Source organism: Choloepus didactylus, chromosome 19, assembly GCF_015220235.1.
Source record: "Choloepus didactylus isolate mChoDid1 chromosome 19, mChoDid1.pri, whole genome shotgun sequence".
Classification (NCBI taxonomy): Eukaryota; Metazoa; Chordata; class Mammalia; order Pilosa; family Megalonychidae; genus Choloepus; species Choloepus didactylus.
Genome location: NC_051325.1, coordinates 60134615 through 60157257, shown reverse-complemented (window position 1 = coordinate 60157257; position 22643 = coordinate 60134615). Strand labels below are relative to the sequence as shown.

The 22643-nt window shown below is 60.3% G+C and overlaps 1 protein-coding gene across 3 annotated transcripts in view; it reads left to right on the top strand.

The window, feature by feature from the left end:
- Window positions 1-22065, top strand: part of PMEPA1 (prostate transmembrane protein, androgen induced 1) — a 56100-nt gene extending 34035 nt beyond the window's left edge. For all 3 annotated transcript variants that reach the window (XM_037811410.1, XM_037811408.1, XM_037811407.1), the window contains exons 2-4: window positions 12449-12603; window positions 20006-20059; window positions 20525-22065. In XM_037811410.1, coding sequence (XP_037667338.1) covers window positions 12472-12603; window positions 20006-20059; window positions 20525-21073 — 735 coding nt within the window. In that variant the 5' untranslated portion in view covers window positions 12449-12471 and the 3' untranslated portion in view covers window positions 21074-22065. The remainder of the gene's footprint in view (window positions 1-12448; window positions 12604-20005; window positions 20060-20524) is intronic.
- Window positions 22066-22643: the final 578 nt, after the last annotated feature.

Sequence of the window (22643 nt, the reverse complement as noted above, 5' to 3'; positions counted from 1 at the left end):
TGGCCTCTGCTGGGTGCCACCGTCACAAGCCTGGCCTTGCTCACCCAGAATCCTGTCACACAGCACGCGTCGGGGAGTGAGGAATTGTGCTCCTTGGATGCATGAGTGGGACTGAAAAGCCCTGGGAGGAGATTCAGGTTACAGAGGAATCTCTCATGGAAGATCCAGCCAGACACCTGCCAGGCGTCCGGGCCTGAGTGGCGGAGAGCTGGGCACCGGCCGTCCTTGTGTCCAGGGGCCGACCCTCGTGGGCAGATTTCCCACCTCCACAACCTGCCGCTCGGGTGCTGATTTCCCTCCATTCTGCCTCTTCCATCCATTCAAGGACCCCTTTCCTTTCCTTTGGCTTCAAACAGGCTTTGGGGCAGCTGGCAGCTGGGACTGTCCCTTTAGGGTTCTCTGTGAGCCGGCCACTGGAGTCTCACGGGGTTCTGTCAGCCTCAGATGCCTTGGGGTTGTGGGGTCCGAAGATGCAGAAACGAACTCGAGAGGTGAGGTCATCACTCAAGGTCACACAGGTGCAGGTGGGAGCGGACTCAGATGCCACGCTGTGCCTCGCCCAGGGCCACTGCTTGAACCCTGGTCTAGCACCAAGGCGGCCAGCTCCTCGGCGCTTTCTGACCCCATGCTGACTGACTGGTCTTTTCCCCATCATTGCCCAAGTGCTGCCGTGTGCCAGGCCCTGAGGAGGGACTCGTGATGATGACGTTCTCCCTGTGGGGCCGGGTGGTCTGTGCTCTCACCATAGTAGATGAGGAGTTCTTGGATAGCCAGGGCCGGGCTTTGAAGGATGAATAGGAGTCCAGCATTAGAGGCTTAGCAGATGTGCTCCCACTTGCCCAGACCATGCTGGCTCTTTAAGGAGGGTGCAGGACAAGGAGATGGCATCTTGACAGAGGGGCCAGACAAGCAGTGGCAACAAGGCACAGACCGGGATTCGGGTTCTTAGAAATCAGGTATGGTGTCCTGGATGGGATTTACCAAAACTGTCAGCTGTGTGGTAGAGCTTAAAACTGCCGGAAAAAGCCTGAGCAGGAAGTGACTGCAAGGGCTGAGCCAGCTGGAGGTGAGTTCATGGGGCCAGGACCCAGCACCGAGGACTGACGGGGCTGTTGGGGGCCCTGTGGCAGGTGGACAGCCCGGACCAAGGTGCAGCAAAAGGAAAATGGAGATCCCGGGGGCTGTGGGTGAAGGGGGATGGCCAGGCAAGCGGGAGGCAATGAGGAAGGAAAGAGGGATGCTGGGGGGCCCCGAAGAGCCCCAGGTGCTGGTCCCAACAAGCCAGCGAGTAGACCCCATTAATAAGTGCAGACGCTGAGGCTCACCTGTCTGCACTAGGTGCCTTTGTAGCACTTGTTTATTTGCTGACAATGCCAATGTTAGTGGCACCTCCCCTTTCCAAATGGGGAAACTGAGGTGCAGATAATGACATATTTACCTGACGTCACAGGTTTGGCCAGTCATTGAGCTGGGCTTGGACCCGGGCAGGCCAGCTCCAGGGCTCCGGCCAACAACTGGACGCCCCCTGCCCCTTGGGGGTTCACTGACACACTCAGTTCCCAGGAACCCGAGGGGGCCTGGCTAAGCCCTCCCCAGCTCCTCCATCCTCTCCTGACCTCTGACCTGGCCTCCCACTCACCAACCTGCCCCCGCCCCGGGCGAGAGGAAGAGTAGCTGTCCCCTCGCGGACCCCTAAGGCAGGGCTCCTGCAGATGGTGCCTGTCTCCAGCTTGCCCCGGAGGCTCTTGGTGCCCGGGCATCTGTGAGGGGGAGCCCTGGAGAAGCAGCCACATACCGCCACCCCGTGCCGGCCGATTCAGAGGGGCACTTCATCAGAGAGGCTTGAGAAAGGAGCCGGTGCAGGTGCCCGGTCCAGACGCACAGGTCAGGGAGGGAGCCCCGGGCTCTTGAAAATAGGAAGCAAGGAGAAGCTGGTTTCCAAGGAGCACATGGCGCCTTCCCAGGAGGCAAAGCCGCGCGCGAGTCGCGTTGTCAGCTGCCACTCAGGCACGCCCGTGGGCACACACATGCACACGTGCACACACACACGTGCACACCCAAATGCACGTGTGCACGTTTTTGGTGTATGATTAAAAGATTTTTAAATTAAAGTTATCTATACTTGTAAAAATGCAAACAATATAGAAAAATAAAAAGTAAGAAACAGCCATCGTTAACTATTTGATTTTTATCCTCATTTGTGTTATAAAAATGGGTCCATATTTTATAAATACTGTGCCAGTATCGTCATTGCTTCCCAGTGGTGAGGCTGATACCCGTCCCTCCTTGTGCCTGGAGACCAGTGGGTCTTACCCGGGGGCGAGTTTGCCCCCCACTCCCTCCCTGGGACATGCAGAGCACGGAGGCATTTGTAGTTGTCGTTCGGTGGGGTACTTCTGGCATTTGGGGGGCGGGGAGGGGGACGTGCTCAGCCTCCTGCAGAGCCCAGGACGGCCCCCCTCACGTGTCGGAACGGCGGAGGGTGAGAACCCCTGCTGTGGGTTCCTGTCGTCCTTTCACGTGGCCGTGCTGCATTCCGGAACGTGCCGGGCGAGGAGTTGCGGGGTGACAGTCGGACGGTCTCTTGGTGGCCCACGCCGCTGCGGCCTCACCCGGGCCTCTGGGCCCTTCCGTGGCTGCCCCTGTCACACATCCTGGGAGGCGGCGTCGCTGCCTTGGAAGGTGGCATGCGTTCTTAATTTTGATGGGTGCTGTCAAAGTGCCCGCCGGGGGTGGTGGCATTTAACTCGCCACCGGCTGTGTGTGGACAGGGTCACCCCCACCCCACCCCCCATTTGTTCCCTCCTCTCCTCAATTAACTGAGTGCGTTTATTTTAAATAACTTTCCTTCTCCTCCAGTGGGTCCGTCCCCGAGAGCAGCCCTCTCTCCAGGAACTCACTCCATTCTCCTGGTAACTCTTGAACAGTGATTGATATTTTGCTGACAGTGGGTGTTTAAAGATGTTCAATGCCAGTGACAAAAGAAAAAAAAAAATCCCATTAGTTCTTTCCATTTGGATAATAGCAAGAAAGATGAAAGATCCGGCTTTGTCTTTTCTTGTTGAAGGTGCGTTTAATCATGAGCCTCTAAAATGATTATCCAGGCGCTTTGCTCCCTTGTTCCGCTGTCCCTTTCCCGGGCGCCGTCGGCCTCAGTGCCCGGCCCTCCTGGCTCCAGCGCCCCACCCCGCCCAGGGCGGAGTGGGGTGTCTTGGCAGTTCGGGGACCCCCGAAGCCCCAGGAGTGAGGTCTGCACACTTCCCCTCTGACCTGGGTGGTCCTTTGCAAATGAACAAAGCACCTTACTGTGTAAAAGGAGACGCACTGGCGGGTGGTGTCTGTGGAGTTAATGATCGATCTTTAAAGGGTTCTTTAAACCTGACCCCACAGTTACTGTCTGGTTAACTGCACCTTCCTGCACAGTCCCGTAGGGCCCCTTAGGGCAGCACTTACCGCTCTGTGCTAGGCTCTGGGTGGGGGGCATACAGAGATGGGGGGTGCGGAGCTGAGCAAGGCATGCCCGGACCCCGAGACTCTCATGCCCGGCGGGGACGTGGACAAGGAGGAGTTTCAGGTGTGCAGCGGGACAGGCGTGTGCGGAGTGGAGCACGGCGGCGCTGTGTGTGTGCACCCTCTGGTGCAGCCCGAGGGCCGGGCTCAGCGTCGGGGAATTCTCAAATTCAGTCTCGGCCCTAGCAGTTTGCAGGGTGGGTGGGTAGATGGATAGGAGGAAGGAAGCAAGCAAGGATGGACGAATGGATGGGTGGATGACTGGAAACAAAGAAGGATCAGTGGATGGAAGGATGGGTGGGTGGATGGGTGGATGGAGGAAGCAAAGAAGGTGGGAAGGGAGAGCAGACGGTGGGAAGATCGGAGGAGGGATGTTCCCAGAGTCCTCCAGGTGAAGGAAGGTTGCAAGGAGCATCCCAGGCAGCAGAACGGCTGAGCACAGACCCTGGGGCGTGAAGCAGGGTGGGGAGCTGGCACCCTCAGGGCCGTCTTCTCTTGTCCCATTTGCAGCCCAGAGGCTCAGAGTGGCTTGGAGGTCCAGAGTGGACACCTTTCTCCCTAGAGTGGCCGTCAGTCCAGCCTGGTGTCAGGAGAGGCAGTGAGCCCCCAGGGATCACAGGGCGGCCCGATGTCTGATGTGTGTTCCTACCCCCACCTACACACACACACACACACACACACACACACACACACAGACACACACAGACACACACACACACACACGACGCAAGGTGGCCCGGGGATGGAGACAGCCGTCCCGCACCCGACTCTGCACACGGGGGTGGCCAGACGCCTTCTGCTCTGCTGACGTTCACGGGGCCTGGCCTGACCCCACCAGGAGGGATCCCCTCCCAGCCCCCCTCGCCCATCACGGGGTTCCAGCATCTCCGCAGGGAGACCACCGGGGAAGCCTCATGGGGAGCGGCCGTCTGCTCTGGACCCTGACAGATGCTTCTTGAAGCACCCTCTCCCACTAGAAATGTAATCATATGTGCCCAGAATGCCGCGAGTGCACATGTGTGTTACGTGGAAGGTGACCGCCCATCTCCATGGACCTTCCCAGGGGTAGCCGTGGCCGGTAGTTGGGTGGGTGCCCAGCCTCCTGGCCTCACAGCTTTGCAGACCGAGACACCCACAGATACAGGTGTGTGTTGTAAGACCCCACTTTTGTTGAAATACATACTGGTTTTTTTGTTGTTGTTTTTTAACAAAAGCAGCCCCCCGTCTGGCGGCCTGGCCACTTTCCCTCACAGGGGCGTCTTTGGTCGATGCACGCGGATCCACGTGTGGCCATGTCCTTGTGTGTTCCATCAGCCCCTGTTGGTGGAAGCTTGAGCGGCTCTCGGGTGGTTTTGCACCAGCCGGCAGGGGCGTGCCTTCACACTCACCTTCGCACGTGAGAACAGATGTGTTCGCTGCTTTGACGAGCTGATTGTGCACCTGCCCTGGGGAACGCGCTGTTGTAGGCCCTGGGACCACACCAAGGAGGGCCGTGTCTCCACCCCGGCGGTGCTGACACCACTGGGGCAGGGCAGGAGATCACATGGGTTACCAGGTAGCCTTCCAGGTCAGGGCTGCAGGGGAGGATAAAGCAGGGTTTGGGGTGCTGGGCAGTTGTAGGCGGAGTGCCCAGGGCTTGCCTCCCCGGGGAGTCATATATGAGCAGAGGCCAGAAGGCCATGAAGGGGGGAAGCCTGAAGGGTGTGGTGTGGTGGAGATTGTCAGCAGGCAGGGGAGTGGCTGCAGCACGTGCAAAGGCCCCAAGGTGGGACTGCGCTGGGTGTTTCCGCAGAAGAGTGGTTGGAGCAGAGTGAGGGAATAGGGGAGCCCCAAGAGACGTGAGTGTGTGCTCCCAGTTTTCACTGTCCATGCCCCATGGCAGAGAGCTTTTGGTGGCCTTCTCCGTGTGCTGGGGAGTCAGGTCAGCACTGGGAGAGGGGCTGAGCTGTAGGAGCAGCCCATCCCAGGGCCTGGCTTTCTTGCCTCCAGGGGTTCCCTCTTGGAAATCCCCATGGCTCCATGTTAGGGCACGTGCTTCTCAGGATGACCCCGTGAAGACGAGTGATTTGCTCGAGGTCGTTCAGTAACTGGCAACGCTGGGATTTGAACCCAGGACCCCTGCAGGGGAGCCTCGTGCTCGTAACCTGCATCCTTACATTCTCCTGTGAGCAAGGAATTCCAGGCTCAAGCCCCAGCCCCCCGACTTCCAGAGCTGACCAGCACGTGACTCGTCCGCTGCCAGCTTCTGCCTCCTCCCTCGGCTCGGGACAGGGTTGCAGGGACGTGACGGGTAACGGGTTCCCGGCCCCCAGCAGCCGCCCTGGCACATAACATCCTGTACACAGGGCATTCCCTTCTTAAGAGAAAGCCAGCCTAGAATTGCTGCTCAAGCCTCAAGAGAAAGACAGAACAATTTTTTACCCACCAAAGATCTTACCCTGAGAAATAAATGTGCCCTCGGGGGTGTTTCAAAAGGCACCAGGAGCCAGCAGAAAGGTATTCCTTTGACATCTGGTTTGATTTTATTTGAAATTCTGGCAGGGGAAGGAGCTGGGGGAGAGCAGGGGAGGGGGACAGCAGTGCCGGGGCTGGGCCTGGGCCTGCTGGGGCTCCACTGAATGGCAATGAGGCGCTCCCCAGCCCAGATCATCCAGGCAGGGCTAACGAGATTAGATTTTCATAAATTTCAGACAGCGCCAATTCCTAATTCTTCATGTATGGCCTGGAGGCCAGACAGGGCCGCAGCAGTTGTTAACCGGGAGGGTCAGCCGGCTGCCCCTCTGCAGGGGTAGCAGACACGGGGGGGTGGGGGATGTCTGGCCCGAAGACCTCCTCCGCGCTGGTAGGAGCCAGGTGGACTCTGCCCCTCTCTGAGCTGAGGGGACAGAAACCTGCTCAGCACCCCACGGCTGCTCCAGTGATGAACCAAAAGCTCAGTCTTAATTGCACCCACTTCCTGCACCCCCGTATGTGTGGGTGGGTTCTCTGCAAACACGAAGGAATTCGGCACCGGCCGTTTCTCCCTTTTACAGGTGAAGCCTCCAGCTAGAACGTGGCAGAGCAAGATCCGAACCCAGGGCTCCTGCTCTGCTCTCTCCCTCAGCTCCTGCCTCCATCCCCAAGAGGTCCCTTGGCTTGGGTGGAGGACAGGTCACTGATTTCCAGTGAGCCCAGCATTTCCTTTGGTCACGAATGTGGGCCCCAAACTGCAGTCCCGTGGCAGCCCCCGCAGGGTGGACTCCATCAAAAGGACGGACTTCCCAGCGCGTTTCGGTGTCTTTTACACTCCTTAGAACTTAGAAATTGTGACGGTTACTAGACAGCCACAAAGTTGTATTTAATGCGATGATATCCCTACGTTACAGATACCATCTCATCTTTTATTCCTGTGTCACGAATCTGGTTGATAGTTTGATGACTGTATTTCGACATCATTGGGTCCCTTTTTAATCCTGTGTGTTTTATTTTCAAACCGTCTTCTGAGAAAGGCACAAAGTGGGAGCCCCTGGCACAGACGTCCCCTCATCTGAGGTCGGGTGCTTGGCACGCAGGAAGCCACCCAGAGATGGCAGCTGCTTCTGCCGTTACCCGTGGGAGGTGCTCAGACGGGCACCCAGGACATTCCCACTTCTCCTGGGAAGTGGCTCCACAGTGGCGGCAAACGCTGGCTTCGTGGACTCCACTGATCCAGCCTGGGGATCATCCCACTCCCCGTGCCCTTTCGTGGCTGTGCGTCGCTGACACCCTGGGGTTGCCGTGCCCCATGACACTACATCATCACCTGGCCGGGAAAGCATGGGCCTCGGGGTCAGGGAAGCTTGAATCCAGACTTCAGCCACGTGGCCTCGGACCACCTGCACCTCCTCGGCCTCAGCTTCCTCACCTGTCCACTGGGGGTTGAACTAGTTCCTGCTTCGTGGGTGAGGGTGGCAGAGGATTAAATAAGGTGAGGCAGTCTAGGCTTTGGCCCCAGGCCTGGCACCTGGTCTCGCGAGCATTAAGACGTGGGCCAGGAAAGTATCGGAGATGGGGTTGCCTTGTCCCCAAGCCACTGCCTCTTTCTCCAGAGGAGAACATGAAGGGAGGGCCAGGCTGTGCCAATGAGGCGGACCGAACCTGTTAATTTGAAATTATTCATGAGGAAAGAGAATGCTAAATTAAATTAGAGTGACCTTACCGTGCATGTGGAAGATGGGGTTCAGGCGTCCTCCGGAGTCCTCTAGCGCTGGCCACATTCATCACCCACCCCAGGGGGAAAATTACCAAGAAAAATGGCACGGCCACTTCCCCGCCCTCCCCATGCGAGCACAGACTTGACGCCAAGAACAGAGCGAGGGAAATGTGACATTTCTTTCCCAAAAGGCCCCTGTTCCCGTGGCCAAGTCCTTGGAGCAGGGGCCAGTGTCCCCAGGGCCCGAGGGCCTTGGGTCCAGCCCCCACCCAGGATTGCAGATTGACCCAAACCCCAAATCCCGAAACCTGGGGGCCAAAGAGGGAGACTTTACCTGTAGTCGCTGCACAGCTCAGTAGACCTCGGCGTTCTTGGGGCCTGGCGGGGACGAGGGGTGCTTTGGTCCCCCCAGGGGGCCTGGGTGTTCATAAGGACAGTGCAGAGCCAGCAGGGGTGGGGGGGCTCCCTCTCTGTGCCTGCCCTGCTCTGAGCTCTTTGCCTCCTCACCCCCACAACAAGGGGCCCTCTTTTTACAGATGAGGATGCTGAGGTTCACATGCTCAGTGACCTTGCCTGGGTCTGGGAAGCTGGGAGCTGGCAGGTGAGGATCAAGCGCTGGTTGAGGTGTACCCTCAGAGAGACAGAAACGAACATAAAGGCTTTGGGGGAGCTGGAAGGATTTAAATGCCGAGGGGGAGGATTTTTCCAGGAAACCAAGACCCTCTCCTGTCCCAGGTTCCTTGAGGCAGCTCTGGGCTCAGGCCCCAGCCTGGCCTGGTCGGGGGCAGCTTACCGCTCCCTAAGCCCTCGGCTTTGTGATCTGCATGTGGGATGGGGACATCCGCCTCCTCGAGGCTCTGGCTTGGTGTGTGGTGTCACCGCTAGAATCCTAACAATGGTTCCTGCAGTGGCCGAGGTCTGGCTCTGGCCGTGGTCAGGGGTGGGGGGTGGTAGGACCCACCCCTGGGAGGACCGGGCTGGGCCAAGGCTAAGGACATCTTAACCCTATACCTAGGTGACGGAGGTTTGCCAGATTAGGGAAACTGAGGCAGGATCCATGTGGCTCTGTATCCACCGTTAGTAGCTGTGGGATCTGGGGCCTGTGTCTTGACCAGAACCCCAGAGCCACCCATCCTGCAGATGCGTTGGTTCAGCCCCTCAGTGTTTTCAGAACTCTTGATTTAGTTGCGTTGTCAGAAGCCAGGCAGCTCACGTACGATTTCGTGGGTTGCTGGGGAGACCCGGCTGCTGTCACCCACTTCCCCTGGGCTGTCCCCGGGTGGGCCCACGAGGCGCGCCAGCGATCTGAGCTCGGCCCCATCTGCTGGATGGGTCCCGCTGGCCTCCCCGTGTTCAGGGAACGAGCGAGGGGGCACAAGGGTTTTGTGGACTAGCAGGATTTCCCCTTGTCAGTGCTGCTTCAGGTGGGGCGGCCTGTCTCATCGATGTGCAGTTCCAGGCCAGCCTGGTTGTGGACTTGGTGGCGGAGGCGCTCATGCCCGGTTAGCGCTGCCTGCTGTGGGCAGGGCGGAGGAGCAGGGTGGGCGCTGAAGCCAAATCCTTGCAGCCCTGGGGTTGCAAACTCTGCTGCCGTGGGGCCAGGCAGCCCACACGTAGAGGGGGTGGCTGCTCAGAGCGCCGTGATGCCAGTGGGCCCAGCATGGCAGCGTGCTCCAGACGATGGGGGGAGTGGCCAGAAGGCTGCGTGCAGGGGTGCCCTTTCCAGATGACGAGTCGGATCTGGGGGAGCAAACGTCCTTGAGCCCCCATGTGCAGCCTCTCCCAGCAGGTGCTTGCAGGACTTGAGGGTGCTGTGGGCAGCACCAGAGCCCCCACACCCCATGGCCAAGGGTGGGGTGACCCCTGGCTGCTGCCAGAGGGGAATTCCAGCTCTGACGCTTTGCCAGCCCTTCCTCCTGGCAGGTGGGGTTCACCCTCAGGCCTGGAGATCTTGGAACCTGCAACCCAAGCTGCACCTCTTGCACCCTTTGGTTCCCTGCTGCCAGGGCCTCCAAGCCTGGTGTGTTCTGGAACGTCATGCATGACATTTGCTTGTGCCCTGCCTGGAAAGCCTTTACCTTCTACCTACTTTTATCTCTCCCTCCTCCTGTGCCGAGCTCGGCCACTCAGGCCCCAGAGCCGAGCTCGGCCACTCAGGCCCCAGAGCCTGCTTGGCGTCCCCTCTGCGAGCCCGGCGTGGTGAGGCAGGTCTCCCTTCGTTCTGTTTTGTTGTAGTGGGGATGCTCAGCAGTGACTGGACCCGCCTTGCCGTCCCTCCATTGATAATGTTTGCTTTAGAGGTGCTCCCTCAGCCCCGAGCAAATGAGCAAACGGTCCACACAAGCTCCACGGGGCAGGGGCTGCTCATCTCCTGCTTTTGGACTCAGAGAGGTGCAGCCACCTGCCCGGGGTCACACAGCCAGGCCGGCCAAGCCAGTGCGCAAACCGCCTCCCTGGGAGGAGGGGTGGGGCAGGGGCTGAGCTGCTGCAGAGGCTCGGGAACCTTCGGGAACCTCCCTCTCCCGCTGGGTCTAGACCCCAGGCCTTTGGCTAACAGAATGCAGCCCTGGAACCAGCGGTATCTTCTGTAGTTCTGACATTTTTACCTGCTCCCCGATGCAGTTTCCAGGTCATGTCTGTACCTTAAGCTCTTTGCAGCTTGTTTCAGGGAGGGGGTCACCCATTCTCCAGACACAGACGCCCAGAAACCAAATCCTCCCAGCCAGCTCGCGCGCCCTGGCCTCACCCCAGCTCCCTCCAGCCCGAGGCATCAGAGCCAAGTGTCTGTTGGCCCCGTGGGCTCAGCCGCCCGTCTCGCCACTGCCGTCTGGCCCCAGACAATGCCAGGGGGAGGGTGGCCCCCACCGGCTGCCAGGCTCTCAGGACGGGGACAGAGGCAGCCAGCAAGCCTCTCCCGCCCCCAGGCCTGTGTGGGCAGGCCCCGGAGACAGCCAGGGGGAGGGGGCGAGGGTGCCCCCGGCCGGGGTGAAGAGTGCACAGGGTTTGGGGGGGCAGCAGAATCACAGGGCCCCTTCATGGAGGGGGTCAGGGGTGTGGGCGTCGGACAAAGCAGGCCCTGTGTGTCGCTGGCTGAATGGACGCTTTATCCCAGGCCTGCATGGCTGGGGCCTGGCCCCTGCGGCGTCTGGCCAGGCTGCCCGGCCCGGCCGGCCTGGTCTGGGGTGACAGGAGGTGTGGCAGCAGTGACGGGACCTGAGCCGGCCTTGCCACTCCCAGCCCTGCCCTCCTGGCAGGGGAGTGAGGGGTCCCCCAGGCAGCTCGGGTTTGGCCCAAGTTCCCACTAGGTGGGGCCCCAGCCAGGGCCCCCAACTCTGTGCTTGTGAGTTCATGAAATTCCTCATGTCCCCGCTCTGTGCCTCAGTTTCCTCACCTGTGCGGTACCCTCAGCCTGGGACGGGGGTTCTCAACCGCGGCCCTGTTGAAATTTGGGGTGGGATTGTTCTTTGTCCTGAGGGGCCATCCTGTGCATTGGAGGGTGTTTAGCAGCATCCCTGGTCTTCCCCCACAAGGTGCCAATAGCCCCCCCCATTTGTGACACCCCACAATGTCTGCAGGTATCGCCGCCTCCCCTGGGGGCTGAGCAACCCCGGGTGAGAAGCTCTGACTCCCGTTAAAGAACACCGTTAGGGACGTGGTGGCACTGGGGGTCAGTGCTTGAGCAAGTGTATAAAGTGGCCTGAGAAAGTGGAGTTGGGTGGGGGCGTCCACAGGAGGCACGGCCGTGGGTGGTGGGGCCTGGGGACCACTGGCGGTTGAAGGGGCAGCTGGGGAGCCCCTGGGCGGAGGCCTCTGGGGGGGAGTGAGCAAGTCCAGGCGAGAAAAGCTCCCTCAGCTTTAGGGGCAGCTCCGGCTTCACTCTGGGACGCCGCGGTTCTCAGATCGAGGAGGCGCAGCTGGTGGCGGGAGAGGCTCGGCCCTCTCCCTGGAGGGTTTGGGGTTTGGGGTCAAAGCCAAGGCCAGTCGTAAGGGTGCCCAGACCCCCAGTGCCTGTTGTGGGAAGGGAAGGAGCCGTCAGGGGCCTGGGCCTCAGCTGCCTGGGCCACCCTGTCGAGGTGCCTTGTCCCTGGGGGTCGGTGGGGGGTGATTTCCTGAACTCATCGGGGGCTGCGACGTTCCGGCCCGACACGCTGGCTGGTGCCTGCTTGGCCAGGTCACCTCCGGGGTCCCTGCAGCCTCCCGCCAGCACTGGGGGCTCCGCGGACCCCTGCCTCCTCCAGCTGTCGGCTGCTCCGACACAGACCCGCTCGAGTCAGCAGAAACCGCCCCGACTTAGGCCTGATCAGAATAGCACACTTCCTCTTTCACTCCTCGAGGCTTCTCTCTCCTTCTCGGGGAAAAGTAAAACCAGTCTTTTTTGGTTGGGTCGGGTTTTTGTTGGCTTTTCTAAATGAGAATCGCAGTGTCGTAAATGCCTGTCGTGTGTTTTCTGAGTCCTCTTCTCCAAGAGGGGCTTCCTCACACCCCTGGCCTGTCGGGGGCGCGTGCTTGTGTGTGTTGGCGTGTGTTTGGGGTGTGGTGTGTTTTCGTGAGGGTGTATTTGTGTGTGTTGGTGTGTTGACGTGCTGGGTGTGTGCGTGTGTGGTGGTGACACGCATCCACATATACTTCAGTCTCGTGCCCCCCACGCAGGGTCGAGGGGTTTCCCGCCTTTAACGTTGATGACCCCAAGTCTGGGGTTCCCTCTGGGGCCTGCGGAGGGCCTGGGAGGAGGGTGGCCGAGCTCACGGTGTCCCCTCTCGCCCGCAGCGGAGCTGGAGTTCGTGCAGATCATGGCCATCGTGGTGGTGATGATGGTGGTGGTGGTGGTGGTGACGTGCCTGCTGAGCCACTACAAGCTCTCCGCGCGCGCCCTCATCAGCCGGCACAGCCAGAGCCGGCGGCGGGAAGAGGCCCTCTCCTCGGTGAGTGACCCCACCCCGCGGGCCGCGACGGGGGCACCTGTGGAAACGCCCGAGGGCGCCTGTACCCGGGCGGGTGCGGGCAGGGGTCCAGGGCCCCAGCAGGAGGCCTGGGAAACCCACCCGGGACGCCTTGGAGAAGGGTCACCGTGCTGCTCCCGCCCGGTCGACTCAGTGGCACCACCTGGGCCCTGGGGCCTCGGCCATGCGGCCTGGCAAGGGCCTGGCTGTCCTGGGGTCGACGTCCTGGGAGAGGTGACGAGGGCTGCAGAGGCCACCGTCAGGGAGCTGGTTCCACAGTGGGGGTCGAGAAGCCTGTCTGAGGAGTGGACCAGTGACGTGGGCCCCGTGGGAGCCCGGGGGGCGGCGGGGGGTGTTGGGGCAGCGTTAGGGGCAGGGAGATGAGTCAGCAGCCTCGCAGGGGTTCCTGGGGCGGCCAATGGAGGCAGGGCGTTCCGGGCCGCGGATGGGCGGAGGGACGGGTCGTGGCTGGGAGTGGGGGCGGGAGAGGAGCGGCATTTGGCTCTGTACCGGGTGGGACGGGTGGTGGGAGAGAGTGGGACCGGCTCCCTGGGTCCCACAGCACGACCCAGAGGGCCAGACTGGACGCGGTGGCCCCACCCTGCAGGTGTCTGGCTGCAGAGTCACAGGGCACCGTGACACCGGACAGGGCCTCCCTGGGCCCGGCTTTAATCCCAGCCTGGCCCGTGCTGGCCGCGTGCCCCAGGCCACATCTCTGGACCACGAAAGGGGCTCCCCTCCCCTCAGCCATAAGAGGAGCTGACAACGATGCCCCCTCCCAGGGGGCCAAGTTCTTAGCACATGACTAGGGCCCCCATGGGAGTATTTGCATCACTAACTCATTCATTGATTCATTCATTCAAGCATTCAGCAAATGCCAGTTGAGCTCCCACCGTGTGCCTTGTCCAGGGCCTGGGGGGACGGCTCGAGCCAGTCCTGTGGGGATCCGCCCTGGTAGAGTAGAGGGACAGACAGAGGCACCCAACACTGAGCAGACCGGGAGCCTAAGGGAAAATGCAGGGGGGTGCGGCTGAGGCCTGGAAGGGTGCAGAGAAGGTGGGTGGGCGGCCATGCGAGGAGAGGGCAGGGAGAGGGAGAAGACACCCCTGGTGTGCACCTGCTGATAACGATGATTTCAGGTTTTAACACGGTATTAGAATTGGGTGCCTCATTGGGCCTCTGGAAAACCCAGAAACATCCCCCGGGGCTCCCCACATTCAAGTGGGTGGGGGAGATGCAGCAGTTCCCTTGCGGTGGGGCCGCCCCCTTCCTGCTTTCCCGGGGCTGAGCGCTGCCCCTGCCCCGGGCCTTTCCTCTTCAGCAGGTGAACGGAAAGGCAGGTGCTGAGTTAGCCCCTCAGTGGTTTCATTTACCGATGTGGGCAGAGCTGCCAGGCAGGCCACCCTGGGGGCCGTGGGCTCCCGCCGCGGGCACGGCACCCTCGCCAAGCCGCAGCCCCTGCCGCCAGGAGCGGGGAGGATGGGACACGGCAAAGGGCACACGGAGGCGTGGCCCCGGCTCTGGGGTCGCGTGGGGTTGGCAGGGTGGGCCCTCCGTGGGCGGAGGAACCCGCAGGCTTGTCCCGGCAGGCCCGGGCCTCCCTGCTCTTGCATCACACCCCGTCTGGGTGCGTCACCAGGGCGGCCACCTCAGGGCAGGGAGCATCTGGGCCCTGCGACGGGAACACTGGGTGTCCGCAGGGCAAGCTCCGCGCTCGCTGCTCTGAAGGAAACGTCTCTGAAGCCTGAGCTCACCTGCCTGTTCTTGGCCGCTGTCCTCCCAGACAAGGGGCTGCACCCGCTGAGCTGTCCCCTCTCTCCCGAGGCCCCACAGCGACCCAGGGACTTAAAGGGCTCGCCTCATTTCTCAAAGGAGAAACTGGGCTCAGAGAGGTGGGGTCATCTGCCTGAGGCCACACAGCTCTCAGATCCTGGCCCGTCTGAGCCTGTGTGTCTAGTCTGTGAAAGGGGGGCCAGGGGCCCCTTTCCCAGCCCATCCCACAGGGTTGTGGGGACAAGAAGTTAGGACAAGAGTGCTGGGAAAGCAGCAGAATGCCTGGGTGAGGAGAGGTCCTCTCTTTTGACAAGGGGGAGATGGGGATGTGGTGGCCCTTGGGACTTTGTTGCCGAGACAGAGGTTAGGACTCCAGGCCTCGGCTCCCCAGACACCAGAGGATAAGGGGAAGGGGAAAGAGGTGGGGTGGTGTGTTCCTCTCACCCCACTCTCCCTCTGGCAGCCAAGAAGCCCCATCTCCTCAGCCACCTGCTGGAGCCCCCGGGGACTCCTGGCTGGGTAAACATGGAGTCTCATTAGTCCCAGAGTAGAAGGTGGGGTTCCCTGGGGAACCCCCACCAGACAGGGCGCGTCTGAGGAGTCTCTGGGTCCCTGTGACCTCCCCCAGGGACCCCGTCCTGGCGGCTGTCTGCCTGGGACTGGGCCAGCCCTGTCCCACCTGCTCCAGGTGGTCACCACCCACCTGGGACCTGCCCGCTCGCACCCACCCCACGTCCCTCGCTCCTCCAGGACCCCCAGTCTGAGGGTGACTGAGATCAGGCAGTGGCGAACGTGCCATGTCCAGTCCTTGTGTGTAAAGGGGACCCACCCTGAGCCCCAGTTTCCACATCTGTCAAGCAGGGTGAGAAGAGTGCTCAGAGGCTGAAGTTTCCACGCCAGGGGACCCTTGAGCCCTGGGCCGTCCCTTCCCCACCCTGTGCCACTGCAGTGACCACAGCTGTCCATGAGGGGCCACGCTGCAGCCGCCGAGATGGCTCAGATGGGAGCTCGGAGGGGCCTGTCCTGGAGCAAGGCGGGAGCATTTACCTGTCGTGGTGGGCGCGGCTTCCACAGGTGTGGCAGGCGGTTGAGGTGGGGTGGGGCCAGGAGGTGGGCCGGGGCACCGTTTGCCCGGGCAGCCCCTGGGCGGCATGTCGTGGGAGGACTTCCCTGAGCTTGGCTTCCAGGCACCAGTTTGGATCAGTGATCCCTGCTTTTAATTTCCTTTTATTACACAGTCTTTAATTATACACATAAACGTTTATGCATCTGGAAGACATCAGCGTGTGCCCGAAACCTGCCCACTGTGGGCAGGGGCAGGAGCCAGGCTCTTGGCACATGTGGCGGTGGGATTGAGGCCCAAGTGGCACCATCCGCCCTCCCAGAATGGGCAAGTAGAAGCTCAGGCAGGGCCTTGGGTGGAGGCCACGGTTCATCCTTTGTCCCCAGATCCGTCCTCCCAGGGATGGGGGCAAGAGTGAAGCCAGGCCAGGGGGACAGTCTGCCGAGGAGGGGGCAGCAGGGACCTCGCGTGCAGCTCCGTGGCTCATGGGGACCCAGACCTGCCTTGGACCCTGCTCTGGCCACCCTGTGTCGGGCCGCGTCCAGCCCAGTGTCGTCTGCTCCTCTGTTCTGTTGGCGGCAGGTTTGAGGACCTGCCCCGCACCTGCTTTGAGTTTGGCAGATGGTGGGCCTGGTCCCTGAGATGGAAGACTGCTATCGGGGGGTTTGGGGGGCAAATCAGAGTTCTGTTCTGGCCATGTGGCGTTTAAGAAAGGTCTTAAAGCTTGGTGACATCAAGCAGGCAGTTGTTGTTAAGAGCGGAAGTCAGATCGGGGGTCAGCAAACTACGGCCCATGAGACGCTGTCTGTAAATAAAGTTTTATTGGCCGGGCCCATGCTTTTTGTGCCATCTTGGGCTGTTTTCACACTACAGCCAGAGTCGGGTGGTTGCAGCAGACCTCCTGGTGTGCAGAGCCCAAACTCTTTGTGGAGACAGTTTGCGGATCCTGGGCCAGCCGGGGATGGCTGCAGGAAGCCTGGGTGAGCTCACCTTGATGAAGAGCGTAGGAAGAGTAGGAGCCAGAACTGGGCCCTGGAGATGCCGCCTTCGGTGCCAGGGAGAGGAGGGGTGAGGGAAGGGGGCGGTTCTGAGGGGGAGGGCGCAGTGGGCCATGGGAGGGATGCCCGCAGCCCCAGGGTCTGGGAAGGCTTCCATCTGGTTCCAAAGTGGTGCCCACAGGTCCCACGTGGACTGGCTCACCTGGCTTTAGAGTCTGGGGTGGTGAGCGTGGGGCCACACAGAGAGTTCGCTGTTCACGCGGCACCTCCTGAGCACCCACGGTGGGTTGGCGCCCTGGCTGGTCCTGGGGCATGTCAGCCTGCGCCGTGACCCTGCTCCACGGGGAGTCAGACGAGCAAGGGGACAGGCAGTTACCAGCAAGGGGGGTGCACCGTGCAGGGAGGTCAGGGTGCCTGGAGGGTCCCGAGTCAGCCTGGAGGGTTCGGGGGGGCCTCAGGAGCTGACACGCCTACCTGGAGACATGGCCTCACTGCCACAAGGTGCATATAGGTGCCCACGTAGCCTTTCACTCAGGTGAGAAAACGCTCTTGGAGGGAGGACCGCAGACGATCACGGTAGAGCAGGGCTGCAGAGCGTGCGAGGAGCCCGGAGCTTTCTCCTGAAGGCAGTAGGGAGCTGCAGGAGGTGTAAGCGGGTGACATGGTCAGTGTTTGGGCAGAAGAGATAACTCCATCCTCCATGTGGAGGAAGGACCATGGGGGCAGGAGGCCTTGGAGACCCTCCAGGACCTCATGGACCCTTGGCATCAGTGTCACCCAGGCTGGTTATAGACGTGCGGCATCCCCAGCGCCAGGTCATCTGAGTCAGAATCTGCATTTCTCAGGGTCCACAGGTGCTCTGTTCCTGCTCCAGGCTGACGCCCGGTGGTTTTGGAGGCCTTCGCCATCATCCAGGGGTCTCAGGGAGGGACAGGGTGAGGGGGATGGGCTGGTGGGAGCAGTACCTGGAAGGATGTCAGAGCTGTTCACTGAGCCAGAAGGAAAAGCAAGAGGCTTCAGAACCAAGTGGACACGTGGTTACTGTGCAGTGGGGTGAGGCCAGCAGCGGGGGGCTGAGATGCTGCAGAGCCCTGAGGGAGTGTGAGGTCCTGGAGGGACCAGGTTGGAGGTAGCTGGGAGGAAAGAGGCTGCTGGGTGGTTTTGAGGCTACTCACCTAGGATTGGGTGCCTGGGGAACCGACTGATGTTTTCCGGAGCTCCCTGCATGATGATGCTGTGCAGCCCCCGGGGGAGGCCCTCTGGGTTCAGGCTCGGGGGGTGCCAGCCAGTGGAGGCACCGGGAGGCTGGCAGGGGCCTGATGAAGCAGAGCCTGAGGAAATCTCAGGAGGGTTTTGAGCAGGGGCTTGTGTGGGTCCCAGTCCACCCGTGCTGGCCGCAGGGCCACGGGCACCCTCCTGCAACTCCCTGCCCTGTTTGGGAGCCGGTGGACGTCCCCCGCTCCCCCTCTCCTGGCGCATGCAGGGACTGTGCGAGGGAGCTGGCTGGCAGCGGCAAGGCCTGCCGGAAACTGACCGGCCTCCTGGGTCCTGGAGGGCAGGGCCAAATCTGACTCACCGGGCGCTGCCTGGCTGGCACTGGCCCGACCCCGAGCGGGCCCGGAGGCAGACGGCGAGGATTTGGATCTGGCCTCTCACCGGCTGGGCCGACTCAGCCTGGGTGCCTGATCCCATCTCCCAGGCCCAAGTGCCAGCCTGGTAGGTTTGGGGAGAACAGAGATCCCGCCTGGCACTGAGGCTGTGGCTGGTACGGCATTACTGACATTGTACCCAAGTGGCCTTTAATGACCGTACTAATTTATATTCATGGTGCCCGTCTCTGGCTGCATCTTAGACCCCCGGGAGCCTCTGGGGGACAAGGGCCTCCGGGTGGGCAGGTGTGAGAGCCTCAGGGCCCCCTGGTGGCCGCTCGGGGACTTGCAGCCTTCCAGCCGTTCTCACCCAGGCGGCAGCAGGTAACTTACCTGGGAGCCCCCTGGAAAACGCCCCAAGGAAACTTCTGGGGGTGACGGCTGTTTATTATCTTGCTTTTGGTGATATACATTTGTCAAAACTTATTGAATGGTTTGTCTGGGATCTGTGCAGTCTATTATATATTGATTGTCTCAGTAAAGCCGTAGAATCGAAAGCAGCAGCCACCCCAACCCCAGGTCTGGGGTTTCACTGAACACCAGCGGCCTCTGGGTTTGCCCCTCAAGAGAAACTGGTCCCAGCATGAAGTTCTGCTCCTCTGGCCCTCAGCTCTGGGGGGGTTTCGACCCACTGGGAGCTGTTCCCTGGAGTCTTGGGAGAGTTTTCAGCTCGGTGGCAACGGAGAGCCCTGGATGGATTTCCCGCCCTCCCGGCCCCTCCGTGAGGTGACCGCTCACCCCCTCGGGCTCTGTCTGGCCGCCTGGCCCGGGGCTGATGTGGTCCACAGGCAGTGGGGGGACGGGGGTCAGGCCAGTGGACTGCCGCGTGGTGCACTGTGCCCGCAGAGCCCACCAGCCTGCACTGTGGGCAGGTGCGAGCCCAGCACCAGCCTCCTGGGCTCCTTGGAGGAGCCGTGGGCCCCGCTGCAACTCCAGAGCCGTGGACACAGCTTCCCGAGGTGGCAGCCGTACCCCTGGGCCCTGGCCCGCGGACGCTTTGCTTAAACCTCCTCAGTCTCTGCTCCTTCCGCCGGGGCGGTCGGTGCTTAGGGCTTTAAGGAGACAGCCTGGTACACAGTGAATAAAACCAGAGGCAGGACAATTACGGGTTGACCAGTGCTGTGGAGGAAATGAATGGGTGATGAGATAGTTATTGGGAAAGAGCCTTGTAAGTAACAGTGTCCGGGGAAGTCTGAGGAGGGACACCGGAACTGAATAACGGGAAGGAGCAGCCGGCCGGAGGGGCAGCCTGTGCAGAGGCCTGAGGTGTGGGCTGAGCGTGGATGCATAGATGGGGGTCGGTGTGTGCGGGGCAGCACAGCGGTAGCAGCTGACACTCTTTACTTATCGAGTGCTTAGTGTGGTCCCAAACGGTTTGCACATGTGACTTGTTCATTCTTCAGCAACTGCAGGAAGCAAGTCCTGTAACTGTCTGCATCTTCAGTTGCAGGAACTGGGGTTCAGATGCTCATAACTTGCCCAAGGTGGCACAGCTGACAAGTGTGAGAGGCAGAGAAGGGAGTCTGAGGCCAGGAGGGCAGGTCACACTGGCCTTGCCTTGGAAGCCGGTTAAATAAATTCTTCTGGATTTATTCTGGGGTCACTGGGAGGGTTTAGCGCTTGGCTGATCCCTGTGTCAGAGTCATGTTTTGGAAAGCTTGAGACTGGAGGGGGATTTCTGGGGGTCAGCAGGGGGAGCCGAGAGATGGGGTGGGCAGCTGATTTGGTCATCCAGGCGAGAAATGCCCAGGGGCCCAGTCCGGGAAAGCCGGGGCAGGTAAAGGAGAAGCGGTGGGCTTCGAGACCTCTTTGCAGTGTGAGAGGCCTGGCTCTCTGACCCCTGCTCTCCCCCATCTGCCCGCACTGCTGACCCTGCCTCTTGCTTTCTCCTCCCCTTACAGGAAGGATGCCTCTGGCCCTCCGACAGCACCGTGTCAGGCAGTGGGGTCCCGGAGGTGAGCCCCGGCCCTGCCTCCCCTCTTCCGCCCTGCCCACCCCAGCCCTCCTCCCAGCCTGCCCCCCAAGGCTGCCGGAGCAGACGCTGAGGGCACCTTATAGCAGGTCCCCTGCACCATCCTGCCCCTTCCCTAAGAGCATGTTGCTGCTGGAGGTTCACACTCCTCCCTTCTCTGGAGAACTGGCCTTGGCTGCCGGGACCCTCCTTGCAGGGAGAGTGCACTCGCCACCCCCCCCCGCCCCACCCCATGGGAGCAGCCTATAGTATTTGCAACATGCAGGTGCAAGAGGCTCCCCCTCTTTCAAGGAAGGACATGCAGCTCTGGGTGCTGCTCACACCCCCGGGCTTGGTGCTTGACCCTAGCTGAGCCCGCATCCTTGCTCGTCCCCCCAACCTGTGTCCGTCTGTCCCCTCTCCTGGGAGCCCTGGCTGAGCCAGCGGTCCTCACCCTCTGCCCCTCCAGCCACAGGTCTACGCCCCGCCGCGGCCCGCCGACCGCCTGGCCGTGCCCGCCTTCGCCCATCGGGACCGCTTCCACCGCTTCCAGCCCACCTACCCATACCTGCAGCACGAGATCGACCTGCCCCCCACCATCTCGCTGTCGGACGGCGAGGAGCCCCCGCCCTACCAGGGCCCCTGCACCCTCCAGCTGCGGGACCCCGAGCAGCAGCTGGAGCTGAACCGCGAGTCCGTGCGGGCGCCCCCCAACCGAACCATCTTCGACAGTGACCTGATGGACAGCGCCATGCTGGGGGGCCCCTGCCCCCCCAGCAGTAACTCGGGCATCAGCGCCACGTGCTACGGCAGCGGCGGGCGCGTGGAGGGGCCGCCCCCCACCTACAGCGAGGTCATTGGGCACTATCCGGGACCCTCCGCCTTCCAGCACCAGCAGAGCCACGGGCCGCCCTCGTTGCTGGAGGGGCCGCGGCTCCCCCACGCGCACATCTCCCATCTGGAGAGCACAGCCATCTGGAGCAAAGAGAAGGAAAAGCAGAAGGGACACCCGCTCTAGGGAGCCCCCCGGGGGGCCGGGGCCGGGCTGGGACAGCAGCAGAGTAAAAGGCAAAACACTCCGCACTTCGTCAAAGAGAAGAGAGAGGCGGGCAGGGATGACACACAAAATGCAGCACGTAACCCTCCTTTCCCACCTCCCTGTGTATAAATATTTACATGTTATGTCTGGTCTGAATGCACAAGCTAAGAAAGCTTGCAAAAACCCACGTTTCTTTGTTGGGCTGTGTCTTGAAGGCAGAAGAGAAAAAAAAAAATTCTAGATAGTCTTCTTTTGTTTCTAGTCAAGCTGCGTGCGTGAATGCTTATTTTGTTTGTTTGTTTATGATTATTTCACTTAACTTTAAAGACATATTTGCACAAAATCTTTGTTTAAAGATCTGCAATATTATATATATATAAATATATATAAAATAAGAGAAACTGTATGTGTGAGGGCAGGAGTATTTTTGTATTAGAAGAGGCCTATTAAAAAAGAAGTTGTTTTCTGAACTAGAGGAGAAAAAAAATGGCAGTTTTTGAGTGCCAACTCGGAAAGTGTGTATTACCTTGTAAAAAAAATTACAAAGCAGGGGTTTAGAGTTATTTATATAAATGTTGAGATTTTGCACTATTTTTTAATATAAATATGTCAGTGCTTGTTTGATGGAAATTTCTATCATGTCTGTTGAGACTTTAAGGGAGAAATGTCAGAATTTCAGAGTAGACTTTAGGCGGAGACGCCAGCCCCGTTGGTGGCCGGAGAGCAGCCCTCCTGGCTGCGGCTTTCCCTGCAGACGGATGCTTCAGTTTAGCGATAGGTTATTACTGTGTTATACATTCCCTACCGAAGGGGACATGTTTTATTTTTCCTTGGGGCCGTTTAGATCCAAATGAACAAAATTCCAAACGGCCTTTGGGTTGCTCACGAAGTAGGAAAGTTACTCCAGAAACACCGAGTTCCAGGTGCCCGTTAGGCCTTTTCCAAAATGAAAATAAACTGTTCCCGAAGGAGTCTTTGTTTTTCCTCCTCTTTGTTTTCAACACGAAGGTCCCCGTGGGAAGGGGCCAAGGTGGTCCCCACCAGCTGCGGCCCCTGCCAGGGACATGGCCGAGAGGTGTTGAGGGGCGTTCCGCCGGCTCCAGAATTTATCAGTGAAGGTGGCCCCTGGCATATAGGAAAGGCCCAAAATATGAGGAATTTGACCTCATCCCTTTATTTTTCGATTCTCCTCTCTTAAAAGGCCGATAACCTGGACCTGAGGTGAAACGGTGGCACGGCCCGGGTTCCCCCAGGACACGTGCAAGGATGAAAACGAGGGAAGGAGTCAAACCAACAAACCCGTGTCTGAGGCTTGAGAAGCAGAACTTGCGCTTTCCCTCTTCTGCTTCTTCATTCCCTAACCCCGCGGAGACATCGTCGTGGGTGTGTGTGTTGATCTGTTTTTGTAAGCAACCTCGTCAGACTTGATTCTTGTTTACAAGGTCTTGATGGAGTGGATTTGGGGCTGGCGGGACCCCTTGGTGGTGGTCTGTTGGCGTAGAAGTGGGAGCAGGTGCACACGACCGGAAGACAGTGGGGTGGGGGCCTC